The sequence below is a fragment of the Netta rufina genome (assembly GCF_964035555.1).
Source record: "Netta rufina genome assembly, chromosome: 2".
Lineage (NCBI taxonomy): Eukaryota > Metazoa > Chordata > Aves > Anseriformes > Anatidae > Netta > Netta rufina.
Genome location: NC_140124.1, coordinates 62733761 through 62751511, shown reverse-complemented (window position 1 = coordinate 62751511; position 17751 = coordinate 62733761). Strand labels below are relative to the sequence as shown.

The 17751-nt window shown below is 41.6% G+C and overlaps 1 protein-coding gene across 1 annotated transcript in view; it reads left to right on the top strand.

The window, feature by feature from the left end:
* The window catches only part of MATCAP2 (microtubule associated tyrosine carboxypeptidase 2), a 48930-nt gene that overhangs the window by 30644 nt on the left and 535 nt on the right, over positions 1-17751 (top strand). The window contains exons 3-6 of the mRNA XM_084306781.1: positions 8749-8892; positions 11796-11928; positions 13123-13428; positions 13910-14007. Of these exons, the coding sequence (XP_084162907.1) occupies positions 8749-8892; positions 11796-11928; positions 13123-13428; positions 13910-14007 (681 nt within the window). The remainder of the gene's footprint in view (positions 1-8748; positions 8893-11795; positions 11929-13122; positions 13429-13909; positions 14008-17751) is intronic.

Sequence of the window (17751 nt, the reverse complement as noted above, 5' to 3'; positions counted from 1 at the left end):
CACCCTACCCTGCCTTGAAGAAAACAAAACAAAACAAAAAAAAAAAGGCGGCAAAGAACAACATGGATTTGCAAACCATTAACAGTTCTCTAAAAGGAAAAGCATGGGGCTGCTCAAAGGCCTAACTTCCCCAGGCCAAATCAGGTCATATCAAAGAAAATTTTCAACCTTGGGCACAGTATACCCCTTTTATCAATTGTCTTTTCAAAGTCATGCAGTAAACATTTTTGAATTATTAATACATTTGAAAATAGTAATTCTAGTGTCTTTACTTCCATACTTTGCTCTATTTCTTTGTTTCTCCCCCTAACTCACCACGTTTTCTTCACAATAAGTTTCTTTCATGAATCACACAAAATGTGCTCTTAGAGAACCTGAGAATAATAAAAAGTAATATGTAGACTTGCAGCTTTTCACTTTGATTGACACCTCTAGAGTTTCAGAAATGGTTCTTTTATTGTTGTATGTCAAGGTCAGCGCAGCAACTGTGCATTGTAGGTTTTTTTTAATTATTATTTGCTTTTCTTTTGGCTCAAACTTCTTGTCCTCTGTTGTTGTTATTAACACAAAATATTTTTGATTTTTGCACACATGCTATAGGTAGAAATGTGTATTTAGAAGTAATTTTCCCCAGTGTCTGCAGAGCAATTGACTTTACAGTTGGAGATTGCTAAACTAAAATTAGCACAGAAGATGCAACATCAAGTAATCTGCTTGTGAACACCTGCATTTCTTGAACTTTACATGAAGGCAGGAAAGCTGTTAATATATACACATTTAAAGTAAATCATTTTGTTGAAGGAGTAATCCATCCCGTAAAAGAGTTGCACATCCTTTTCCCTTGCGCTTATAAGAAAATAGTAATTTTGAATTAATAAATAAATCAATTGTGCCACATTCTGTTTGTATTACATGCACACATAAGTTATTAGTAGAGGTAGCCTACAATTAGGTGGAGCTGGAAGGGCAAGTGACAAGACACTGAACACAGCAACCCCTCTCAGCATTCAGCTCATGTCACAGACAAAGCGCGTTGAAGTCTCAAGAATGTGTATATATTGGCTATAAGGAGCACTCAGTTGTAAGGCATGTCATTTTCTGCTGCTAACCAAACCCGCTCCAAAACTAAGATTTGTAGATAAAGCATATTAATGTGCAGTGCAAAGGTGATGGGGCCATCCAAGTGTCACAGTTCTCAGGGAACTACACGGGCTTCCCTCTTGCACTAGGGCAGCACTTCTGGTGCTACTACAGTAGGAACATAGGTTTGTTTCAGTACGCAACCTCATACAAAAAACACATGAATATTAACTTTTAATTCTGTACAAAGTACTTGAAAAGTTTTTCATTAAGGATATATCTGCCAGATCCAGGTTAACTAAAACATACTCTTCATCACACAAAGAGCAAGCATGCAGAAGAGCCAAGGCAAACGCTGAACAACCCCCCAACCACTACAGCCTAAATATGCTATCCTCAAAAAGTTGCACTTACCTCTCTCCCTCCTTTCCAGTTGCACCCAAAGAGGAGGTGCAGCCACCAGTTTATGGCTGTTGATCAGCCTAACAAGTTCCATCTGGTACCACTTACCCAAGCATGCAGCCAGAAGGTTTTTCCCCTTACTTACACACAAATAAGCAGCGCAGGGAAGAAAGCAATGGTGCCTGCAAGCCTTGTCTGTCTCACAAATCTCATCTGAGACTGCAAGCCTTTTGTAGCAGAGCTGCTTCTGAAGTTGGGGAGAGCTGGTTTCTCTATCACTAAGCCCATTTTCTAATTTGGTTGCCCTGAACAGAGCTGGAGCAACTCTGCTGTGAAGACAGTAGCTCTCAAGTAACTAAGTTGTATTACTGCACATGGATGACTTGGGATTCAGAGAGCTACTTGGCTGTAAACAATTAAAAAAGCCAACACCACCAAAACCTAGACCTGATAATTACACACAGCCTTGCCTTGCTCTCATTAGCGCTTCTGTATCATTACCTTCATATTCGTATGCAGAGTTTGCTGTGCAAGGGGACTTGTAAATGCTGCTTCTTTTAGCACTCTTTGGTAGTGATAAGAGGGTTTCAAACAGACATTTTTGGTAATAATGAAAAGAACAGGGATTATTGCTCCTAACCAGTGACCTGATACAACCAAGTAGTCCTTTTGCTCTGTTCTTTTCCCTGTTGCTTGAGAATTTACTTTGGCCCTAGGAACTGTAGCAAGATCAGCACCTTGCTTTCTGCTGACCCAGAGGCTGGAAAAGAAGCTCATTGTTGGATGCTGGAACAGGCAACAGTTTGCATCCTGTTCTGGGTTTTCCTAGCAAGTTTTTGCAACACCTGACAACTCAGACAGCTGCAGAATCCCAACAGTGGGGCTCCAGGTTGTTTTTAGGATGCTAAAAATCCCAAACCTTTTCCCCTCGGGTAACGCCATCACCTGAGGTGGTTGTGGCGAGCATCAAAATCAACAGTATCTGAAGTGGGAGAAGACAGAGTAGGTCTGTGCTTTTTCAGGGGAATATTTCTCTGAAAGCCTGCTACTGACACTATGCTGTTGATTCACGCGTCTCACAGATTTTTTCTGAAAGAAAAACCTTAAGCAGCTTGGGGAGAGTTTAGGAGAGTGCCTGAAGGCAGGCACTAGAAGCAAGAGCATGGGTCTCCTGGCTGCCAAACTCCTGCCACCTGCCTTGGTATTTGGGTTTCAGCACCAGGGAGTTTCCTGTTACAGAGGGCCGAGCAGAAGGTTAATGTATGTACAGTGTTTGTTTTCTCACTGTTTGCTGTGATGAGGTAGCTTTAAAAAATATCTGTGTGCCAACTAAGGAGAGTCCCCTGGGATAACACTGCCAAACCAACCCACGCAAAGCTGCATCTCATAGTAGTACTTTGTCCTTATAAACAGTGGCAAGACAGAGAATGGGTTAATAAAGCCTACATGCCCTTCTCAGACACTTGTTTTTAAGAGTTTTCATGTTCAGAAGAAACTGCCACCTTGCTCTTAAATGGTTTTGGCAGTCTTCTGCTTCCTTAGACATGCTGTTCTCCATCCCTCCTCTACTCTGATCAGCTCCAGATTTGTCCTGCTCTTTTCAAGAAGTGTGTAAACTATATCACGGGCTGCATCAGAAGAAGTGTGGCCAGCAGATGGAGGGAGGTGGGTGTCCTCCTCTACTCCCCTCTCATGAGACTCCATCTGGAGTGCTGTGTTCACCTCTGGGGCTATCAGTGTAAGAAGGACATGGACTTGTTAGAGCAGGTCCAGAAGAGAGACACAAGGATCATCAGAGAGCTGGAGCAACTCTGCTGTGAAGACAGGCTGAGGGAGCTGGGGTTGTTCAGCCGCGAGAAGAGAAGGCTCCAGGAAGATCTTATAGCAGCCTTCCAATACCTAAAGGGGGCCTACAGAAATGGTGGGGAGTGACACTTTATATAGGGAGTGTAGTGACACGGCAATGAGTAACTGTTTTAAACTGTAAGAGGGTTGATTTAGATTAGATATAAGGAAGAAACTCTTCACTCAGAGGGTGGTGAGGCACTGGCATGGGTTGCCCAGAGGAGCTGTGGATGCCCCATCCCTGGAAGTGTTCACGGCCAAGTTTGATGGGGCTTTGGGCAACCTGGTCTAATGGGAGGTGTCTCTGCCCATGGCAGGGGGTTGGAACTAGATGAGCTTTTAAGGTCTCTTCCAACCCAAACCATTCTATGATTCTGTGGTTCTTTGATTTCTCTTCTTCAAACCTAGCTCTCATCTTTTGCTGCCTTTCTCGGCCTCCTTCAGTCTGTGCATCTCACTCATCTTTTTCCTGTTTGTTTCTTCTCCATCCAAGGCTTTGGCATCACATTATAGAAAAAGCTTAATGCACACAGTTTGATACAAAACTGACCTGGACCTCACACATGTGGTTTGCTTACAGGCAGGCCAAACTCTGTTCCTGTGGCATCTGTGTGAGGACTGAGAGCAGTCCTGACTGGGAGAGGACGTGTGATGATCAGCCTTTCTCTGCGGAGTATTTGGTGGGATCTAAGCCAAGATTCTTCTCCCCCACTAGCAATGGTGCTGGTGTTCCTGCTTCTCTGTAGTAACATATATATATATATATATATATATATATATATATATATAATGTTAAGAAGACCTGTTCAGTCCGTCATGCAATTTAAGTGGAGGACAGGAGTCATGATTTCCAAACCATTTGTCAACTCACTCCATGATTTTATAATCAGGCACTATTCAAAAACATCTAGAATTTAGCTGTTACTCTCAAATATTTCAATTTCTACATTGCTCACAGTCAGCAGTCAGTGAAACTGTGAGGCTACATACATACTCATGAATAAAACAATCCTGGTCCAGTTCTCTGGCCCAGAGGGCAAATGGCAAGGCATGGCTCGTGCTCTCATGGCTAAGCACTCCTCATCCAAACCGGAGTGGCCTCCTTCCCACTTGTGTTGGGAACACAGGAGCTGTGGGACCCTTCAGTCAAGGCCAGGCGTTACCTGAGGTGGCTGGTTCAGCCAGGGCAGGGTCATGCCTGCAGGCCTACCAACAGTTAAGCTCAATGCATAGATCCATTCCAGCACCTGAGCCATTATTTCTGGCTGTGTTTGATTTCCTAGGAGAAACGCATAGTGTTGGATATTTTCTAAAAGGTGCCCTAAGATCCCTGAAAACAGAAATGACCAAATTGTGGCTGCTTTGGAAAACGGCATTCGTCCTTGCATCCGTTCCTGCACTGAACAACTTTCAGATAATTTAAAGCCAGACTTTTCCACCCACAGGATTTACTGCATTTTAAATCACGTTATTGAAAACTTTTAAAGGGAAGTGCCGCTTTATACAAGCATACAAAATACATTTGAATGCAGAAAGACCTGTCTCAGCTGCTTGGGGAATTGCGGTTCCCTGCCTTTGGCCTTGGGGAGAGCTTCAGCTCAGGTTTGGACTGTAACTCAGCTTGAAGCAGCCCCCTTACATCTTGCTTCTTTATCTGGCTATCATCTTTATAAAAGTGTTATTAATCACAGCAACATATTACTGTTACAGCTCTGAAGCTGACATAGTTGTGACAGGATACCTCAGCCATCTCGTAGCAAACGGGTTTCCACACAGCTCTGTAGGAGATGGCTCGACCACACAGGCCAAAGTCCACGGCCCTATTGTCGAGCAGCATAAGAGAAGTTCTTCCTGGTGACAGAATTAGTCTTTTAACAACCAGTAGGTAATTTCAGCTAACAGAACCACCTAGTAACTTTCATTCAAAACTTCACTTCCAGCATCTCAATGGACTTGAAGAAGACCTTACCAGAATCCATGGCTGAGAGACAGGGTTGGCTGTGAATAGAGATGGAAAAAAGAAGAGGTTTGGGAGACAAAATACAGTGCTGCTGGGCAGCAAGACTCTTTAGGAATGGAAATTACAGGTGCACATGTGAAGGGGTTTGAGCATCAAAGAATTTAAGTGTGTTTAATCTAATGAGCTTCACTGAAATTTAATCTCAGCAAGTATTGAAGACAAATTTTGTGCCAGAAGATTAATTCAGAGATAACGTCTTTCACAGTGAGCAAATGAAGGTAATTAGTTATTCAGGGAAACCAGGTACACCGAAAAACCTAGCAGTTAATATCTTAGGGGTCTGGCACCTTACAAAGGAAACTGAAGAACTGCAGAACCATGAGTTACTCAGGTGGCCAGCTGAGAATAAACTTCCTGGGACAGCGGTCAGACATTTTTGGTTTGCTTCTTTAACCATGGGTTTTGTTGGAAAATACCTCAGCTTTTGCAGAGATACTGAAACCCTTTTTTTTTAAAAAACAACAACAACAACAACAAAAAAAAAAAAAACAAAAACAAAAACAAACACTAAGATTTTCAGAAGAAGTTAACAACAGGTATGTAATAATTCAGTTTAAAAAGGAAAAAAAAATTGGAAAACATACAAGCTATTAAGAACTAGATTTTCCTTGATTTTGTTCTCTACATTTAGGCCATCATCCTAGACTTTGCTAGAAGCAATTTTCCTTAGTCCTCAGAAATATTATGCCTTCCATTATGGATTCATGTATTCCTCCTTTTAATACTTAAGTTGGACGCTGATCTTGCTTCATTTGTCTGAGGTCATTTTTAGATGATGTGTGATGTTATGACTTGACTATTCACAAGCAAATGAATTACTTACTGACATGCAGTAATCTCTCTAAACTTCATTTATGTGTTAGGCCCTGCCACAACTATGCACGCATACAAGACCTAATGTATGGGGAGGTTACTGGGAACTGAAATACCACTTGCATCACAAGTCTTCAGTACAGATGTGTAGTTCTCCATACTCATATTTCCATGTGATTAATTAACAGAAGTAACAGTAAAAATAATGGCACCGAGCCTATTTGAATTGTCAACAGTAGTGGGGAGGTAGAACGATGCAGGTGAGGGTGCATCCTCTATTTCGATACATTCTTGAAAAATGCCATTTGTTGTTGAGTTGCAGAAGGATGCTGAAGTTTTCATTGCATAGTAGTGTCATAACAGGGAGAGGCAAAACCAAAGTGAATGGGGTGGCTCAAGCATTACAAGGGCATGGTATTCTGCTCTTTATGGTACCTCTGGTCAGACATTCAGGCACCTGATCTTATAAAGAAAACTTTACAAAGAAAAGATAACATGTTCCTCATTGGTGCCTTTCTTCATGACATCCGGTTCTTAGCCTAACTTCAGCAAGTGCAGGGGCCAGCTGCCAAGATGGGCTGGATCCTGAGAACAAGCCCAACGCCACAAGGCTGAGTGGTGGCACACAGTTCCTCCTGGTGGGACGTCATCTCGGGGGTGCTGGGTTAGGACATTACAATCCCGAATTTGCTCAGGGTGGGTCTAGTGCATGACTGCAGTATGTTCCTAACAAGCCTGAACTTCTGCTGGAGTTCGCAGGGTGGTTAGGGAGTAGCAGCCGCGGGAGGCAGCGAGGGGAGATAGGGTTCATCTAACAACACCAAGTGGCTTTATTGTGAGCTTCTTTGTGCTGTAGTCATGCTCTGGCTATACTCTGCCTTTCTGGACCAGTTGTGTTAGTGCTGCATCATGGTGCTGCTATGCTGTCCCTGAAGAACTAGCGTGATAGCTGTTGGAATATCCACAGGTGATGTTTGCAGCAGGTTTCTGCTTGTACCTCATTTTCAGATTCAGTATTAATCTTTCCTAGCCCATGCATTTTGCTCCCATGGCTGAGAAGGGTTCTGTCAGTAAAAACTGGCTTGGGAGACCCAGGTGTTCTTTATTCTTCTAAACAACAACAACAAAAAAGAACTGACCAGAAGGCCCTTCAAATTTAATATCAAGTATGAGAGGCAGACAAAGAAATATTAAATTAAGTGCAGTATTTCTTTGGCATTCAGGTAACTTATCCTTCATCAAAGAGATACAGGACCATAAGAACACATCATAACTACTAGCACTTACAGCTTTACTCAGGAAAATTACTGAAGGTTGCTTAGATTCAACTTGAAAAATATTAGAATGGGATTCTTAATAGCAGTGAGAGATACAAAATGAATGGCTGTTTTGTGGACAATAAGCTAATCAAACAATGCCAGAATTGCATAGCTGGAAACAACAAGAGTGTTATCAGCTCGGTGCATGGATATAACTGTACAAGGTAAAGAGAGATTCAGTCTGCAGGATCTCTACCATCATTATTAGCAGTATTTTCTTAGCAAGAACATTCATTCTTTAAGGTAATATCAGTCGCATATATATATTTTTTCCCACTGATATCCCTGGCAACTTCTGCTATCACATCTATTAAAAAAATCAGTTTCCTGTAGCTGAGCTACTGCTGGGTAAGAAGTTATTCTAGACTGCATTTTCCTTGAAGAGTGTGAAATGACATATTGGAAAGTAGATTATTGGGGATGAGCATTTCACACCCCAGCAGTAACATCTTCAACATGCAAAGTTCACACCACATAATAGGCATCATGCTCTGCTGACTACCCACAAGGGACTTCTTCCAGCAGCAATACATAAGAGAGCTCAAGTTGGCATCACTTTATTTGCCTAATGAAACTTTCCTTCTTCATTTTTTGGGGTTATAGAGAGATAGTATGGTTTAAAGGAAAGTTCTGTGGATAAAGTTTCTGTTCTTTCTCATCCTTTCTGAAACACAGAAATCCATGGTACAAAGGATTTCATCGTAGAGACATTTTTGGTAGAAATATTACTGTTTCAATTATAGCTATACATCTATTTAATCATGCTTCAACAATTGTAAATCAGAAAATACGAAGAGTTGTAGCAAGATGACAGTAATAGTTGATATCTTTAAAATACTTTGGAAAGTCATAAAAAGAAACATGCTGCCAACTTAACCTGTAAATGTCCTTGTGAGCTATTACATCTGGTTTACTAGGCAGTTGTGCAACTTTGCCCAAATGAAAGAGAAAATGGGTATTATTTCACAAAAGTGATAATCATTGGTGTCATGCTGATGCATGTGGATCGAACATAAGTTAATCAGAACTTTTTTTTCAGTACTTTGGCATTAATATATGTCTGAAAATGAAGTAAATTGATTACAGAGTGTGTCAGCCTACATTCAGTGACTACAGTTTGATTTTGACTCCCAGCAAGTTAAAAATAAATGGAAGAGAATAAGAAAAGAGAGACAAAAAAAAAAAAAAGAAAAAAAAAAAGAGTGGATATGCCAGTCTGACATTGGGTTCTTACTGCCTGCATATTTGCTACGCTTTTGTATTTTATAGGCCATTAATATTATGGAGCGGACACTGCAGAAGTACGGAAGCTATGAAAAATTTGAACAAGCCACTGGAGGCAGCTTGCTGACCAAAAGCCGCATCTGGAATCACGTCAGGAAATACATGGTGAAGGAGGGCTGTCTTGGTGAGGTAAGTCATATGCCAGATCAGGAAAGAAGCCTTTATTTAGATCTTTCTTTATTTCAATGAAACTGTCTGCTCATGGCTGGGACAGGCGTACACTTCATTGGGTTAAAAACTGGCTGGGTGCCCAGGCCCAAAGAGCCATGGTGAATGGAGTTAAATCCAGTTGGAGGCCAGTCACTAGTGGCATCCCTGAGGGCTCAGCACTGGGGCCAGTTCCCTTCAATATCTTTATCGATGATCTGGATGAGGGGATTGAGTGCAGTAAGTTTGCAGATGACACCAACATGGTGTCTTAAGTTGATCTGCCCGAGGATAGGAAGGCTTGACAGAGGGACCTGGGATATTCATGGGTAGTCAGCTGAATATGATCCAGCAGTGTGCTCAGGTGGCCAAGAAGGCCAACAGCATCCTGGCTTGCATAAGAAGCAGTGTGGCCGGCAGGGCTAGGAAAGTGATTGTCCCCCTGTACTCGGCTCTGGTGAGGCCGCACCTCAAGTACTGTGTTCAGCTTTGGGCTCCTCGCTACAAGAAGGACATCAAAGGCCCTGAAACATGTCCAGAGAAGGGCTATGAAGCTGGTGAAGGGTCTAGAAAACAAGTTTTATGAGGATCAGCTGAGGGAGCTAGGGTTGTTTAGTCTGGAGAAAGGAGGCTCAGGAGAGACCTTGTCATGCTCTGCAATTACCTGAAAGGAGGCTGCAGTGAGGTGGAAATTGGTCTTTTCTCCCAAGCACTGAGCAATAAGAAGGGGGGAAATGGCCTCAAGTTGTGCCAGGGGAGGTTCAGGTTGGATACTGGGAGAAATTTCTTCACTGAAAGGGCTGTGAAATACTGGAACAGGCTGCCCAGGGAAGTAGTTGAGTCACCATCCCTGGAGGTCTTCAGAAAACATGTAGATGTAACACTTATTAACATGATTTAATGGTGGACTTGGTAGTGCTAGGGGTCAAAGGTTGGACCAGATGATCTTAGCAGCTTTTTCCAACCGAAATGCTTCTCTGATTCTGTGATCTTAGAAATTACACATGGAAGGACTTGAGAGACTGGCTGGGAAGCCTTTCCTCCATAATTGCAATACTCCTTACATCATATTTTTCTCATGGCTTTGCCCAGTCCCAATTTTTGAACAATTCAGATGATGCATAGTCCTTGTGAATACTTCAGCCATCTCTGTGAGCCCGTTTCCTGATTCATATGTGCTTATTCTTAAATTAACCTCTTTTGGGAGTACCCAAGAGCGACACCCTTCCTTCCCTTTTTTTTTTCAGCTACTTGGAGAGTAGCACATTCCCATTTATTTGACAGTTCTATCCATTCTCTTGTATAAAATTATTACACCAAAGGTAAGAGAATTAAGAAAAGGCCAAGAAAAATAATCAGCAGCCCAAGAGACTGATTTATAGGAGTTTGCACGAATGAAAGTGACATCAGTGAATAAAAATGTCCAGAAGAGGTTTAGTTGGTTTAAGTGCTGTTTTTTCCTGACTTCAACCTTCTAATATTTTACAGTCCTGTGCAAACAAACTTATTTCCTCTACTTAGGATTTTAGACAATGTCTGACTGAGTTACATTGAATTACTTGGAAGAGTCAGACAAAACTGAGTGTAGGAAAAGAGAATTATTCCAAATGAAAACATCAGCTGACACAGTCCAAGACTTAGATGATATCATTAGCAGTGAATGAGACTGGAATAGGAGATAGACAAAATAGACAAGAATCAGTTTATAAAACTAAATTTAATTACTAAACGTAATAATACTAGGAGAAACTGCTAAAATCATTGCACCTTTTTGGGAGACTGTAATTTGACACTGATACCAGACTTTACCTATGTTTTTAAGCGTGAGGTTACCAAGCTATAGTTTGGAGAAAGTGGAAAAAAATACACAATTGAGATCTTCGCTGTGCTTTTATATCCCTTAGCGTTCATGTTTGTTTTGGTTTGTCTTCATGGAAGCAGAATGCTGCACCTTCCTGAAACATCCTACATCCTTCTTAATGAAACTTTTTGAAAAAGTACAGTTAAATATGTCTATTTAGTATTGCCTGAAATACTACAGAAGTACTCTCTTCATTTGAAGAAGCATTAATAAAGTTAAGTGGTACCAGTACTTTAAATCTAAATGCCTTTTATCCCTGGGTCCTTTTTTGTTAACTTTGATAGCAAAAAACAATCCCTCCTTTAGGTACTCTTTTGAGGAGTACTGCAGGGACTATCTTTAGGTAATACATAAAGAAGGAAAAATGCTTAATCTTCAAAGAGAGTTTCCCATCTCCCTTCCAGTCACTTGTTTAAAAATTCTTTTTAAAACTCAAACACCAAAACATATCAGTATGCACCGATTTCCTTCTCTGTAGGTATTTTTTTATTACTAATTTTCCAAGAGAAAACAGGAAAATTAGAATTACATTCCTGTATAAAACAAAACAGTATCAGCATTTTAATAAATATTTAAATTCTGCATCATGTACTGGGAGACAAAACACACAGTGCTCCCCCCCCTCCTCCATGTGATTTCAGAATTGCAACTAAGAAGGTTCCAGACAGCTAAGTTCAAAATAGTACCAAGATAAGTAGACACTGTTCAAAAAATGTAATTTCTCTAGTTTACTTTGCAGCTGGTTGCCCCCCAAAACTAGTCAGTGTTACCGTATTTAATTTTGCAGTCTCATATCTGCCTGTGTTGAATCCCACCGAAGCTTGAGGGATTTATCAGAAGCATAGGTGACTACAACACGTCAGCAGAGTCAGGTATGTCTCTCGTAGGTTAGTTGCTGTCAGCAAGAGCCATGAAGGGCAAGGGGGCCAAAACAAAAACAAAATATTGGAAAGGTCAAAGGGAAGTATAAAGCAGTAATGGGAATGAGAGGAGAACTCTGATACCTGGACTCTCTCATCCTCAGATTGTGGTCCATCTCACGGAGGACCTGCTTTCTCGAGCATCAATGACAGTGGTGAATGGCCGCCCCACTCTCACTATCAATATCTCCACTGCGAGAGAGCACTGGCTGGAAGGGATGCTGAGACACGAAATCGGTACGAGCATGACATCAGTTCTTCAGACAAAGGGGAGTACTTGCATGCATTTGTACTTATTCTGCAGTAATCGGCCAAGCAGTGTATATACACAGAAGAAGGGAACATTCCTGTCTAAAGAGCCCACGCTGTAGGTGTGCTAAAGGGAAGGAGAAACTTATTTATCACTGCACTACACAGTAGGAGGAAGATTATCCATTTGGGGGTCCCTAGGGTTCATGTATATTAGTATTTTAGGTCAGGTCAGGAGAGAGCTTTTAAAGCGAGTCTACCAACTAGCCCCGCTCACTGCACTGAGGTTCACATCCCAAAGAAATCTTGGAGCAGACAAAGTGAATCCTTTCAGATGATGCTAACCTGGCTGTGCTCCAGGACATACCTACTGTGCTGCCACTGCTTGGGGATGTTTTGTTTGCGACACTGACCTAGCGCTAGTCTGGATTTAAAAAACTGAAACACAAATAGTCTGACTGTTCAACCTCAGCACTAGCCATTTCACTTCACAAATTTGCTTCTGTTATGTTGCATTGCTTGCAAATGTAGGCATGCTTTCGGCATGAAGAATTTACCCAGAGACCCCTAAATCCGTGCAGGATTGCATTTTTTTTGTATTGCACAAGGCTGGCCCAGCCCTGTAGAAAATTTCTGCAAACTGTTCTGCTTAAGTGCATCAAAACTAGATAAATGTGGCTAGTGTCTGGATTTCAGCTAAAGAATAAGCCCTGTGTTTGCCCTGAAGCAGCTTTACTCACAAGGTAAGGGGACAGCAGCTTCTTCCAAGGCTGCAGCTGGGCTCTTTAGTCAGCTTCAAGAGGCAATGTTTCTGCCCACTGAACCCTTCCCTCCTTTGATTCTCCTTCCTTCTGTTCACCACAAAACCTAGTCTATGCTAGAGGCAACCAGCATGCAAGACAGTTTTGAAAATTTCTTTTTGTGGATTTGGGAACATAAATCTTGCTGACATTTGTGTTCATTCGGCATTTTGTGGGAGTTTCACTTTGCAGTCAGCAGGCGAATAATTGCACGTGTATCTAGCTCTGACAAAATTCTCTCTTGTAGATTAGGCTAAAGTTTGCCAATTTTTCCCCAAGCCCAGTTCAGAGTCCTGAAATTGGCATCTCCTTCAATATTTTATCAACGTTTCTTTAATCATTTGCTATTACTGTTCTAAGTCCCATATCCCTTTGTTTTTAGGAACTCATTATTTTCGAGGGTTTAACAACAACAGCCAGCCTTGGTGCAACTGGAACGGACGAAGGAAACATGGGTTGAAACCAATTAACCCTACAGAAGAAGGGCTAGCGAGCATTCACAGCGTCCTCTTCCGCAAAGACCCTTTGCTTTGGAGGGCTGCCCTGCTCTACTACACAGTCTATCAGGCTAGTCAAATGTCCTTCAGCCAGCTTTTCCAGGACGTGGGGAAGTTTGTCAAGGACCCCAATACCAGGTGGGATTACTGTGTACGAGCCAAGAGGGGGTGGACTGACACATCACAGCCAGGTGGGTTCCCTGTTTCTCTTATCTAGTTTTGTGCTTCAGGGAGCTTTCAGAATGTGCATAGAGCTCCTTCAACACAGTAAAACGTTTACAAAAGGGAGAAATGGGACTCTGATGTTCCTGAAATGAAGCAACAGGATTTCTGCTGTTGAAAACAAGACTGGAAATGCGCATTTTCAAGACATTCAAACTGAATCGGTAACCGATTTTTTGCTGAAAGTAAAGCAGAAGAAGCTCATTCAGTTTGACTTCCTTTCCTGTTTATTACAAGAATTATCGATCCAGATGTTCTCAGAGACTATCTTCTGTTTGATCTCTTTCTCTGGCTGGTGGGTTTAGCCTTCTAGTTAGTTTTTGGGAAGGTTTTCAAACTCTGGGATAAAAATGTAGTTTAAAAAAATAAAATTATTCTATTTACAGTAGTTTCTGAGAATATGCCTTAAACAAGCCCTTACAGATTGCAATTTATATCGTTTCCTTTTAGGCTGTTTCAATAAAGATCAGGTGTACTTAGATGGCATCCTCCGAATCCTGAGATATAGGGAGTCCATTGATTTCCACCTTCTGACAGCCCTTGGAAAGGTGAGTGGACTCTTCTTTACCTAAAGGATATGGTTTTATCATCTGAATAAGCCTGCTTGCAAAGAGTTATGAGTCACTGTGCTCTGTTTTACTTTGATAGAAATCTCTGTTCCATACAACACCTGGAACACACACTGCAAGTTAAAAATATTTTGAGGTCCTAAGAATTCGTACCAGCTTTTCCTCATTCCTCAGTTATCAGATTAAGATTTTATGGTCATACTTCTCAGACTTTCCTTTCCTCCTTTTATAGAGTACTACCTGACCTGCAGTACAATGGACTGCCTTGAGCAAGCAGGACAGGTACTAGATAAAGTGGTGGTCCTAGTAAGAATCTGAATTCACGGATTGATGTTAAGGCATCTTGTTACATCACAAAGGGAGAGACAATACTGTGATTTTCATTTCAAATTCCTCTCACCGTTTTTTTTTTTGTTTGTTTGTTTGTTTCCAGAAATCATGGTCTGTCTTTTCCAGAATACGTTATTTCTAAATTCACAGATCATATTTTCTGTCCGTTGTCATTGCTTGTTTGTTCCCAAAATGATAAACAAAACCATACTAACAGCATAAACTTTGTCAGAGTTCCTGAACCAATTCCTTGGATTGCTAAGTTTCCCCAGTTCCTAAAGCAGGGTTCATAGTCATATAAAACAGGATTCAAGTTAATATTACTCTTGCATTTAGAGCTGGTATACCAACATTTTTGCCTGCTTGGCATTCACTGGGTGATAAAGGGGCATAGCATATTATGATAGAGGCTTTTGGTCCACATTTAAGAAGCATTGCCTGTAGTGCCAGAAACATCCCTACTGGTGAACAGAACTACTTAAGTCACCGAACCAAGTTAGAAACCTCTACAAGAAATTGTGCTCTGTCAGATAAGTCTTTGCAGCTTTTTTCTCTGAAACTTCCTTTTTCCTTTAAGGCTGCTTAACTCCAAGCAGTTTCTACCTGCTAATTTGTACTGAACACATACCCTTCCTGCGCTGCTTTATCCCTTGCTCTCTTCGGAGGGACTGCAGTATTGTCAACCCACTCCAAAAGTGTATCATCATTGCTCATATAATTGAAGATTCAATTGTAATCCACACAGAAGGCACCTATATTAAGGGTCTACAAGCAATTTAATTCTAGCAGTATGATGATTTACAAATGCTTGACTTTACAACCTCAAAAATCAAGGGAACTTAAAGGCTACTCTGATTGATTGCAGAAATGTGCAGTAAAAACAAAATGGAAATGCATCTGTAGGAGCACTGCCTGCTCTCAGAATCACAGAGTGGTTGAAGTCAGCAGAGACCTCTCAAGATCATCTAGTCCAACCAGGGTCAGCTGTCTTGCAGGGCTTTGAATATCTCCATTGATGGATATTCCACAGTTTGCCTTTGTCAGTGTTTTACCACCCTCACAGTAAAAAAAAAAAAAAAAAAAAAAAAAGTGTTTTGTGTACAGATGAAATTTTGTGCCTTTTAATTTGTGCCCTCTTGCCCTGTGAGCAGTGAGCACTGCAAGAGAAGAGTCTGGTTCCCTCTTTGTTCCTTCCCATCAGGTACTTATAAACATTGGTACAATGCCCCCGAGCCTTTTCTTCCCCAGGCAGAACAGTCCCAGCTCTCTCAGCCTTTCCTCCTATGGCAGATGTTCAGTTCTCTCAGTCATCTCACTCCAGTATCTCCACATACTCCAGGAAAATAAAGTTGTGTTTTCCAGGAATGTGGACATGTTACAAAGAGCCTATGTAAGCCTGTTATAGCCTCTTTTGTTGTTGTTGTTGTTGTGTTTGTTTTTTTTTTAATCTAATACGATATTTTTAATTATATGCGGTTAGGAAGACTACCCGTTGCCACAGTAGGATGAGATTATGTTTTTAATCTCCTCAGAACGTCATTTTTTTGTGGGTTTTAGCAATTACAGCAATCCCAATCAAACCATACCTTGAATCGCAGATACTTGTTTCTTGGTTGCAGCTAAAGTAGAAACCCCTAAATATAATTATGAGGTAAAAAAGGTCTTTTTTTTTTTTTTTCTTCTGAGGGAAAGAGTTGGAATTTAAAAACTGGACAGGAGAGAAGGTTCATATGTAATCTAATTTGGTTCTGCACCTCTGAGAGGAGATGGTATGATCTTGTATGGCTCCCCTGTATCTACTTCTAAATACAGTAATCGAGGTGTAATGCCCCACCATCTTCAAACAGCAGAATCAGTGACGTGAGTAAGCCTGGACATACGTACAGGTTCTTTTTTTTAAAAAAAAAAAAATCAGGATGCACCTCGTTATTGCAGCTAGAAAAGCCTACATGTCTGCTCAGAGGCAAATTCATTCTCTTTGCAGACTTTGTTCCCGTTATCACCAGTGAGACATGCACCCCACGTCTGACCGCCGCTATGGAGTGGGTTTAGCAATCTGGATTAGACTCTCCTATCCTTCCAGAGAGCTCTTCAATGTCTCTTACACACTGGTGGAAGATCTGTGCTTACTTTAACCTTTTCTGAAGAGGAACCACCACCCGCTAAGAGGGCAGGCTGTTTCCAGGGAGCCCTGACAGTGCAGTGCTCGGTTCCATAGAAAAAAACATGGGTTAAAAAGGTTCAAAGGTGCAGGCTCCACTCTCAAGCCACCTGGCACAACCCTGCTGTGAGGAAATAGGATGTGCCAGTTAGTAACCAGGGCCAGGCTTGTGTTTTTGCCAGCACATATGCTCCAGTCTGTAGGGTGCCTCAGCACACGCAGCTTGTAGACAAGCAACAACCACACGAATTTCATCACACTGGATATTTGCCCAAGGAGACTGGTTCTGTGTTTGCAGGACAGCCTGAGCAGCATTGCACAGCCAAAGCATTCGTACTTTTCTGGACTATCACGTGCAGCAGCTTGAGCTATTGTGAGCGCAAAGACTTGAAGTCCTAGTGTTGCGAGGACATTTGTTGTCGACGGAAGGAAGACACAGACGCTCAATATGAGTGATCAGTGAACTTCGATTTATTGGATAGCTCAGTTGTCTTTTATCTAATTCAATATAATTAGCTCATACATATTGCAAAAGCTAAGCTCATGATTGGTTAGTGCATTTCTCTATTTTATCAGCTAGTTTCTCACTCCCATCAACAGAAATAACACAGTTAGTACTTTCCCAAACCTCCAACGGATATCGTGTCCTTGTGCCTGATTAGCTCCCAGACGTTACGTACTTTCTCAGACTCATATGAGCTGCGTTCGATACTTTCTTAGCTCGCGACCTCCTAGTTGCTCAACATTCACATGACCTACTTCACTTAACCATTCCTCCACATCCTAGCTTGTAGAATCATAAGACTATGGCAAAAAATCTCAGCTTCCGTTACAGAAAACAAGTAGTAGGCCTTGTAGCAGCTGGAAAAAAAGTTTAAAAGTGTCCCATCTATACCCAGAAGGCTTTGATGCCAAGAGGCAAAACTAATTTGTACCCTATTAAATGAGGAAAAAAAAACTGGGGGGGGGGGAATGCTTAAGGTTGCCCAAGCTGTAGTTAGTTTGTTACTAGAGGTGCATTTTAATTTAGCTTTGCATAAGCACATGTGATAGTGAAAACACAAATGAGAGTTCAGGTCACCTGGCACCCTGCTTTTCCCAAAGCCCAGGCCTGCCTTCTTCCTGTTCCATGCCTGTCTGCACTCCCTTTCCTGTTCCTCAGTGGCAGGCCCAGCGTCTTCTCCATTCTCATATCGATCTTTCCACCTCTTTGAGAAGAGACCCCAGGACTC